At 37.2% G+C, this 10,193-nt stretch overlaps 1 protein-coding gene across 1 annotated transcript; it reads right to left on the bottom strand.

The window, feature by feature from the left end:
- Positions 1-2,774: 2,774 nt before the first annotated feature.
- On the bottom strand, positions 2,775-6,711 carry LOC127500313 (extracellular calcium-sensing receptor-like). The gene is made up of 6 exons (XM_051871413.1): positions 6,488-6,711; positions 6,093-6,381; positions 5,251-6,006; positions 4,918-5,145; positions 3,842-3,965; positions 2,775-3,679 (listed from the first exon to the last, which is right to left on the bottom strand). Exons 1-6 carry the CDS (start codon positions 6,694-6,696, stop codon positions 2,775-2,777), a joined length of 2,511 nt encoding a protein of 836 aa, XP_051727373.1. The 5' UTR covers positions 6,697-6,711.
- Between the last annotated feature and the right edge of the window lie 3,482 nt (positions 6,712-10,193).

Below are 10,193 nucleotides of genomic sequence, written 5' to 3'. Positions count from 1 at the left end.
GTTCTATTGTGACATTGAAAGTATACTGAAAGTTAATAGTGGCTTATGTAGTCCTTTTAAAATAAAAAGAGGTATAAGACAAGGTTGTGCCTTATCAGGCATGCTGTATTCAATAACTTTAGAACCAATTTTAAATAAAATCAGAGTAGAGTTAGATGGTTTTAAATGTGAAAATTTCTTTCCACCGATAAAACTGTCAGCATATGCTGATGATATAATGGTTTTGATTAGTGGGCAGAATGATATTAATAAGCTAGTTGATATTGTTAATAGTTATGGAAAATTTTCTTCTACAAAAGTAAATTGAACCAAAAGTGCAGCATACTTAGTTGGACATCTTCCTAGGCGATGAATCAACTAATCAGAAAAATTGGGAGAATGCGTGTGAAAATGTTGAGGGAAGATTAGAAAGGTGGAAATTGCTATTGCCTAAAATGTCTTTTAGGGGAAAGACTTTGATTATTAAAAATCTGGTAGCCTACTCGTTATGGCACAGATTAACTGTTTTAGAGCCTCCTGTTGGGATTCTTGAAAAAATACAAATCAAAATGACAAACTTTTTTGGGGATAAATTGCACTGGGTACCTAGGGCTGTGTTGTATCTTCCGAAGGAAGAAGGTGGTCAAGGCATTGTAGACCTCAAGAGTAGAAAAGCAGCCTGTAAGCTACAATTTGTTCAGAAATGTTTATATAAATCAAATGTATTGTGGACTGGATTAACTTTTTGCCTTCTAAGTAAGGTTGGTGGTTGAGGTTTTGGGGAAAATCTTTTTTGGACTGACTGCACTCATTTTGATTTGAGGTTTATTTCTCCTTTTTATGAAAGTGTGAGATCTTGGTGTTTGGTGCAAACCAGAAGATCCTTGCCCTATAAGTCTTTACAATGATTTTTAGAAGAACCTCAAATTAACGGTGTGCATTTGGATTTATGTGACGATACAACACCTTTGTTAAAACAAATACTACTTGACAATACTACTGTGTTTGCAGTGTTAATTCAGAAACTGGGAATAAGATCAACAAGGACAATTCATCTTCTGTTAAAAAAGATTTTGAGAGACACTGAGTATTTGACTTTTTTATTGTTATGAACTGTCCCAAATATAATGGATCCCTTTCCAAGTATGGTGATATCTAAGACTGTTTTAGAAATGGAGAATTCTTCAGCCACCTCAAAGATTTTAAGAGACATTGTCTTTGATTCAATGGGGGGCATGAATTTATATCAAGTGTGTGTAAAAGTGATAAATAAGGACAAACTACAATGTGTGGATACGCCATGGAGAGACCATTTAAATATTGAGGATAATATTAAGTCTTTTTAGGGTTCAATTTACAAGCCACCATTGACTAAAAAAGTTGGTTAGATCTTCAGTGGCGAGTATTACATGGCGTTATTGCAGTCAGTGCTTTTATTTCAATCTTGAATCCAACTGTGCAAGATAAATGCCCTTTTTGTAATGACAGAAACAATTTTTCACTGTTTTCTGCATTGTGAGAGACTGAGATCTTTTTTTGTTTTATTGGCAACTTTATTTTCTTTTGTCAATGAGATGTTTACAATGACTGTGTACATTTTTGGTTTTAAATACTGTAAAAACGAAAAGAGGAAAGGACGGTTGTCATTTTAGGACAAGCAAAAATGGCTATATATTAGCAGATGATACAAGATTCTTTATGACTCAAAATGTGTAGTTGAATTGTGTTTTAAATGGCTTATAAAAGCAAGAGCAAGGCATGATTTTATTTTTTTATCTATCTATGAAAAAGGCGGAAAAGTTTGAAGACATTTGGAGTGTAGAAAACTTACTGTGTTGGGTTGATAATGATGTATTGTCTTATACTGAGATTATGGGATAATCTAATGAGGTGTTTGTAATGTTTTTTTAGAATTCTGCATTTCTCTCTCTCTCTCTCTCTCTCTCTCTCTTCTGACTGCTGTGATCATCACTCATCATATGTGATGAGTGATTAAATGGAAGATCATATGTCAACAAAAATGGATAACATGCTGAAAACATAGGAAATTCATGTGGATTTTCTGTAAGGGTTTAAAATTCTTCTAACACATTTTAAATGATGGATACAAAATCTATTTTTGATCGCTACTAGGATATGTTCCATCCATATTTGCATTTTGTCTAAATGTAGGCTACTAGATTTGAAATGTATTTTCTTGCCCCTGAAGTACATTTAGAAATATTTTGGTATGTGAAGGTTGAAATAAAATATATTATAATTTTCAAAAATATATTTAATCTAACTTCATTGTTTACAACATACATTTACCATATATTTAAAATATATTTTGGCCAGATATTTTTCCCCGTATAGGATTGCACTACAAATCCAAATATCTAGTGCACTTTTAGATGGGTAAAAGAGATACACACAAGCAATAAACACATTTGTCAGTAAAGTTTTTCATTTAAATAAAAGATTCCTTAAGCTACTATCTGCTGCAATCTCTTCCAATGAAAAGAACCAGTTTTAACACTAAATCTGTTAAACTGCCAGGAACAGCTCTGTTTTACACATATTACAACAATTCAGATACCACCATAAAAATGCCATTACAACAGCCATCAGTATGAAATGTCAGAAATTATCCTAAATTATTATTTAGTCTAACTAGCAACATGAAAACCGGCAACAGAACATGGTGACTGATGCAAGCTCATGGACCACATACTTCCTACAGAGCTACTTTGTACATGTTCAAATTGTTATGACTTTGTCCACATATATAGCATTGAAAAAGTTCATTTAAAACTTTATTTGTTAAACTTTCCCATCATATGCTGCTTTGTATTTTGTTCAGGCTTACACATGATTATATAACATTTTGGTGCAAATATGCAGAATAGTAAACCAAAGCTTGAAGCTAAAATGGCAAATATCTCTACAGCTACAGTAAATTTTCCAGGAGAACTGACATAAGATGGGATAAATGTAATCCATACAGCACAGAATATGAGCATACTGAATGTGATGAATTTGGCTTCATTGAATTTATCAGGCAGTGTGCGAGCCAGAAAAGCCATCATGAAGCACAAGACAGCCAGTAGGCCAATATAACCCAAAACAGCAGAGAAACCTATAGTAGAACCCAGACTGCACTCAAGAATGATCTTTTCTTTGTAATATTTCATATTTTTGTAGGGAAATGGAGGAGATATTGTTAGCCATAGCACAGAGATAAAGACCTGTACAAGAGTAAATACAAGAACACTGAGTCGTTGTTGTGCAGGCCCAAACCATTTCATGATATTACTTCCTGGAATTGTAGCTCTGAAGGCCATTAACACCACTATTGTTTTACCCAGAACACAGGAGATACAGAGGACAAAAGTAATCCCAAATGCTGTGTGACGCAACATACAGGACCACTCAGTGGGCTGACCAATGAAAGTAAGTGAACAGAGAAAACAAAGAATCAATGAGAAGAGCAGCAAGAAGCTCAGCTCTGAGTTGTTGGCTTTAACTATTGGGGTGTTCTTCTTGCTGTAAAACAGGATGGCCACCAGTACAGTTAATCCTACTCCAAACAGTGAGAAAAAGACTAAAACTATACCCATAACTTCTGTGAATGACAGAAATTCGACAGCCTTTAACACACATTTATTTTTCTCAGCATTAGACCAATATTCCATTGGACACTGCTTGCAGTTATTTGAATCTGGAAAGAAAATTGCAATGAATATAGTTACAAACAAAAGGAAAATTATTTTATTTATGAACTCTTTGCTAAGACATTGCATGCCAAAACTGCAAGAGAAGGGAAAGACAAAAGGGAAATAACAAATTTTTATTTGAAACTAAGAGATAGTCTGAAAATTACCTGTCTCGTTACTGATTTCGCCTTCTGCACATGGAATACAGTCATAACAGCAGACAGGTCTTCCTTTCTGTGCAGCCTTCCTAGTGCCTGGAGGACAACTCTCACTGCACACAGACCTTGGCTTCTACATTGAAAAATACACTGTCCACAATTATCTAAACTTAATTTGCAAAATAAAAATATTTGTCTATTTTTTGTTAATATGTCAATATTTGAGAACAGTATTTCATAACTGCAATGTTAATTGATGCTAATGTGCAATGGGAGACATGCTCATGGACAGTGAAAATATTTTTAGATTGAAATTCATTTCTAAGTGCTATTACAGAAATTCAATACCATTACTACCGTAGTAATGTCCTTTTGTTCACAACTTGCTAAGTAATGCCCTCTGCTGTTGCTTTTGTACATTTGGTCAAACCTTATTATTACTTGGCCTTTTAGCTCTGAATTTCCAGTGCCAGTAAACAATATAAATGCACTGTATACAATTTAGACCAAAAGAAAGAACTATTTTCCTTTTTACACCAAGAATAATGCAATTTTTCATTTCTGATATTCAGTTGATTCTTGTTGATGTAAGTCATTTTAGTTTCTTTCAAAAGTGGAATCATAGAGCATACATCTGTAAACGGTTTTGTGTGGGGGAAACCAAATGTTCTGTCCTGGATTTGAGCAGGTGCAAAGCTTTGAGCAATGGGCACTGTGAAAATACCTTTCTAATGTGGTATCCTTCAAGCTTCATTTGTATGCTATATTTGAAGAGTTCATTTGCAAAAACCGATAAACAGCAAGTAAAAAAAAAAAAAAAAAAAGGAACAGACTGCCGTGCGTTATTCTCCACATATAGCATGTTCTGAATCCTAAATCCATTTTGACACAAAAGCAGTATTGTCCACTGTCAAGGCATCGCGAGTTCACGTTTTACAATAGAAACCGACAAGCACCCTTGCTGTTTGTGAACACAACCCGATAAGTCAGTTTTAGCGAACCAGCGCACAGTATTCAGGTCAGGTGACAAGGCTGTTAGTCAATTCGAAAAGATGTGCTAGGATTAACATGTTACTGTCATTTACCTCCAGTTGTCCTCCAGCCCAGATTATGTTGTCAGTGTTGAGCATGATTTGCTGGCCAGGGGCCAGTGAGGCATCATAGTATCCCACTGGTTTAAACATGATTGATCCATTAGAGTCCTGCTGCCAGTTAACAATTTCATATTGGGCTACAACTGCACCAGTGCTGTCAAACCACACATAATCTCCCATCTTTATGGTGAAATTTACCTTTTTTAGAGCCTCAACCACCTATTGAGAAAAAGTCATTTTCAGGTACAAATTGGTGAATCCTCTTGTTTTCTCCCTTTATGTCTATAACTCGGTGTATTTATTATTATTTTTCAGTGTTATTACCTGCTCTGGTTGTATTTTCAGGTCTGTTTCACAACCCTCTTTTTCTTTGCACTTTAGTAGATTGTGTAGTGAATGAGCCACAGCATAAACTGATTTGTAAACATTGCTTGCATATCTTTGTTCAGGCACATCTTCATTGTCACTTTTCAACACAAGGAGATCTTGATATGCGTTGCAAATTAATTCATATTGAGAATAATTCCCCTCAGTCTGTGAGCATGGAAAAGCTGTGTCCCAGAATGCTTTTATGACATAATCTGCAAAACCTTCAATATTGATTTTTTTCACTGCAAACCCCAATGATCCTCCCAGCACATCAAAACTGTTTGGAGTGACCATACTGTTTTCTGTTATCCATGCCTCCACACCAATTACTTGAAGGCCTGTAATATTCTGAATAATTAAATGATCAAGTAGATTGTTCATTTCAAAATTGGTTAGAAATGCGACAATTACTTTTGCAGTGCCTTTTTTTATTGTGTCTACCACATTTTTGAGTTTTTCAGGCTCTGTTCTTTGGAATTTTACAGAGTACTCCACACAAATCCCCTCCTTCTCGGCTGTATTCAGAAATATTGCCATTCCATAGTTTCCATAATCGTTGTCACTGTTCACAGCTCCCACCCAAGACCAGTCAAAGTATTTGATTATGTATGCTAGTGCTCTGCTCTGGTGGTAATCACTAGCGATAGTCCTGAAGAAATAGGGGTAATCTTTTCTATTACTGAGACATTCACATGAGGCTGAGGGACTTATCTGAAAAAAGGCATAGCAAACAGTGAAACAGATATCAGTATTTATGTAAAAAAAAAAAAAAAAAAAAAAGTCTTTTTGCTCCTTACCACTGGAATTTTAAAAGGTCCTGTGGTTCTGGACAGAATGACTGTGTTAGATGACTCTGTTTCTCCTATGATAGCATGAATAGGAGACTGTCCATTGCATCTGTCCCCTGATGCAAATTCTTGACCATTCATTAAAGCTATATTTGCACCCATAGAAGTTAGCCTTGAACCACAGGTATCATAAATTCGGTAGCCAATAGAAACATTTGGGAGCAATCGTTCACTTCTGTTAATCTCCTCAATGGCAAAGATCATGATTTGAGCCATTCGAAAATCTCTCAGACTCACACTGTAATAATAAATAGATAAATAAATAAAAACCAGAGGGTTAAACAATATGCATTATTTGCATTATCTGCTATTATGACTCAAAAATAGATTTTGAAGTAAAAAACCTTGAGCATGAAAAAAGCTGAGGTTTTTGTTTAAACTGAAATGAAGGTAATGTCTCTATGTTGTGGATTGGAAAAAGTGCTCCAATATTTACGTCTCCATCCTTGGATAGCAACGGGTACTTCGGGTCCCCCATCATTCGGCAAAGAGGCTTTTCTGCCTTTGCATGAAGTTGAAAGATAAACAGCAGTGTGCAAAGAAAGACAGACATCCGAAAGACTGAGTTCAACAGTGGCCAAATGCAAATAGCTTAATTCAACATTTGCATTGCTTTTATACAAACAATATGGATGATTGACTATGAATGCAGCCAATGGACATGGCAGAATAGAATCAGGCTATTATGATAGAGTCTGATTTAAGACATTAAAAGGTATTAAATTATAAAACTATGAATATTTAAATAATCAGTTATTACCGTGAAAATATACTGTGATATATAATAAACGATGTGTCTTTTTGGTCCAGACTGACATTTGTCAAAGATGACCTTCAACTAACTAGGTAAATAAATAAATAAATAAATCAAACAATAATGAATTTCTTAAAAGCATTTTATGGGATTGACTCAAACTCATGGACAGCAGCCTTCCTGCATCAGAGCTGCCTTAGGCCGGGTTCACACCGCACGCAGAGGCTGCGCGGCAGCGCGTAGCAGGAGCAGAGCAGAAGCAGCAGTGCCGCGATCGTTTCGGCGCTGGGTCTATTTTTGCTGCACTGCTAACGCTCAATTAAATTGAAAAAGCACCTTTGATGGACAAAACACATATGATTTCATGCAAAAAGTGCTCAAAATGCACAGAATAAACATGTCTAGTGTGTTTTAACAAGAATTGGAGTATGTCAGGAAAGAAGATTTACTCATTTAAACTTGTTTTTAATTATTCAGTTTTGGTTAAAGTATGGTGTATTATAAAAAAAAAAAAAAAAAAACTAAAGTAAACTGGCCAGAAAATATGATACATAAACATTATTTTAGTTATTACACAGACAGCTATAGGCTCTAGCATACCCAAATCAAACCCTGAGTTTGCTGGCTTTTTTCGCCGAGTTTGCTGTGTTGTAAACAGGTGCACGTGGCAGATGATGTAAAACACAAAGCTTACCTCATTCGTGTCCAGCAATGGATAACACAAGGCTTTTATTTCTTTATTTTTATTTATTTTTTACGTTTATATGCGAGTGTTGTACACCTCCCCATGTTAACAAACTTTCAAGACTATAAATGACCAAGTTGTAAAAACTAATTTATAGCTGTCTTTGTAAAGAAATGCTCACTTTATATGCAGCTTGGATCCGCTGCTGTGACACTGTACAAACGCTTCCAGTGTGAATACTCGCGCGTCTCTGCAGCTGCAGTTCACGCTCACGCGCTGCTAATGCGCCGCTCACGCGCCGCTGATGCTTGCGGTGTGAAACCGGCCTTACACATGTTCATACTAGGGCCGGGACAATAAATCGTTGAATCGTGTAACGAGAAATTATTCTGGATCGATTCTGAGATTTTCCGAATTCATCACGATGGAGCAGTGGGAGGCTTCATCTGAATGAGTAAAGTCTCTGGTTTTGTATGCAAAAATAATTTTTGTGCTACTTATATGGGTTCAGTTTTTATTGGCTCTTAAAGAGAGACACGCAAGTGGGAGCGTGGGTGCTACATCCGGTCTTAAAGGGTTAACAAATGAACATTTAGTTATAAATAAATCAAACTAATAATACAAAAATTAATTATAGAAAAAGAAAAGAAACAATCCAGGACTGGAGAGGAAAAGGTGAACAGCCACACGGTCCAACTCAGACACTCCTTGCCCCAACTTCTTTGTTTTTATCTCCAACTCCATCACAGGTAACACTCCACACCACTCGCTCTGGAAGAGACCAAACCACAGCACAATGCCACCTGGTCAACAAATACAAAAACACCCTGGGCCATAACAGCCTTCTTCTCCCTCCTAGGTGTGCCCCACATCAGGAACCTACCCACAGTCTAATGGGCGGATGGAGAGGAAGGTGCAGGAGGTCAGCCGCTTCCTGAGGACCTTCTGCCAGAGCCACCAAGACTCCTGAAACCAGTTACTCACCTGGGTTGAGTATACCCAGAACTCCCTCCAACAACTAACAACAGGTCTCATCCCATTTCAATACATGCTCGGTTTCCAACTTCCGTTATTTCCCTGGTCAGTTGAACCTTCTGACAACGCATCCATCAACCAGTGGTTCCAGGAGAGCGAGAGGGTGTGGGACAAAGCTCATCACCATCTTCAGTGGGCAGTTTGCAGACACAAGAGCTATGCTGACGCTCGGCAAAGCAACACCCCCACTTACCAACCAGGACAACTAGTATGGCTCTCAACACAGCCTAGTCCCAGTGACGAGTCCCCAGTACCACTGATCATTGACGAGGAACCCATCTATGCCATGAAGGAGATCTTGGACTCCAGATGCCGTGGTGACCACCTAGAGTATCTGGAGGACTGGGAGGGTTACGTCCCTGAGGAGAGGTCCTGGGTACCTTGTGATGGCATCCTGGATCCTGCTTTGTTAACTGAAGTCCACCAACAGCATCCTCATCGTCCTGTACCTCATCATGGTCCTGAGTCAGCTGGAGCGGACCATGGAAGGGGGGTACTGTCATGGGTTTGCCAGGCTCTCTCACCTCCACCACCCAGCGATCCCTCTCACCGGAGTACTAACAATGACCACCTATCACCAATCATTCCCATCATCAGGACCCCATAAAAATGTTGATTACTACCCTTGATACTTATCTGCTCCAACGTCACGTCACTGAGGTGTGTGCTCCGTCAGCCAGCTTCTTCATCTGCTTCCCACGAAACCTGTAAGATAAAGAGACTGTTATTATCATCATTCTACTCCCTATCATCGTCTATTTACTACTACCCACCTGTTCACCTGTTTTGCTGTGTGCCCCCAATAAAGTGTCTGTCTGGATTCACTTACTAACTGTCCAGTACGTATTTCCTGACAGCCATAAAACCCATACTGATTATTTGTTCACAAGACTTTTGAGAACTGGAACTTGAAGCCTAGAATTTTTGCTTAAAAATTATGTGAAAATCATATTGCCCACTCATTTACATAAAACAATATACTGCTTTAAAATTTGTAAAATGCGTTTCATGTTAGAAAGGCCATATGCAAGGAGGTGTAAATGATCATGAATATTGATGTCTTTCACAACTAGGAAGACAATGACCCCTCCCCTAATGTCACATGATCCTTCAGAAATCATTCTAATATGCTGATTTGCTGGTGAAGAAACATTTCTGATTATTATGTGTTGAAAACAGTTGCTCTAAATTGTTGTGGAAACCATCATGCATTTAACATGTCACTGTCACTTGATAAATTTAATGCTTCCTTGATGAATAAAATGATTCATTTTCCAGCCTTGGTGAGCAGAAGAGAAATTATAATTGCAATGTTTCCAAACTTTTGATAGGTACTGTTTTTTCTGCTTTATTCTGTGATTGTTTTTTTTTTTACATTGTATAAATTCCATGAGGTCTGAGGCTGATTTGGGGTCCTGGAGTAGTTTTGACATGCCCTGATATTTGTGCTTTTTTCAGTTGCTTATAAACATATTAATAACAAAAGTGTCATTACACTGTATTCAACACAAACTAGGCTACAATAATATGTGAGCAACAAGTATGTACATGTTTGTATTTTTAGTTTAAATCTTTT

Source organism: Ctenopharyngodon idella, chromosome 18 (genome assembly GCF_019924925.1).
Source record: "Ctenopharyngodon idella isolate HZGC_01 chromosome 18, HZGC01, whole genome shotgun sequence".
Lineage (NCBI taxonomy): Eukaryota > Metazoa > Chordata > Actinopteri > Cypriniformes > Xenocyprididae > Ctenopharyngodon > Ctenopharyngodon idella.
Note: the sequence above shows the minus strand (reverse complement) of the source record. Positions and strands in the feature narration are given on the sequence as shown.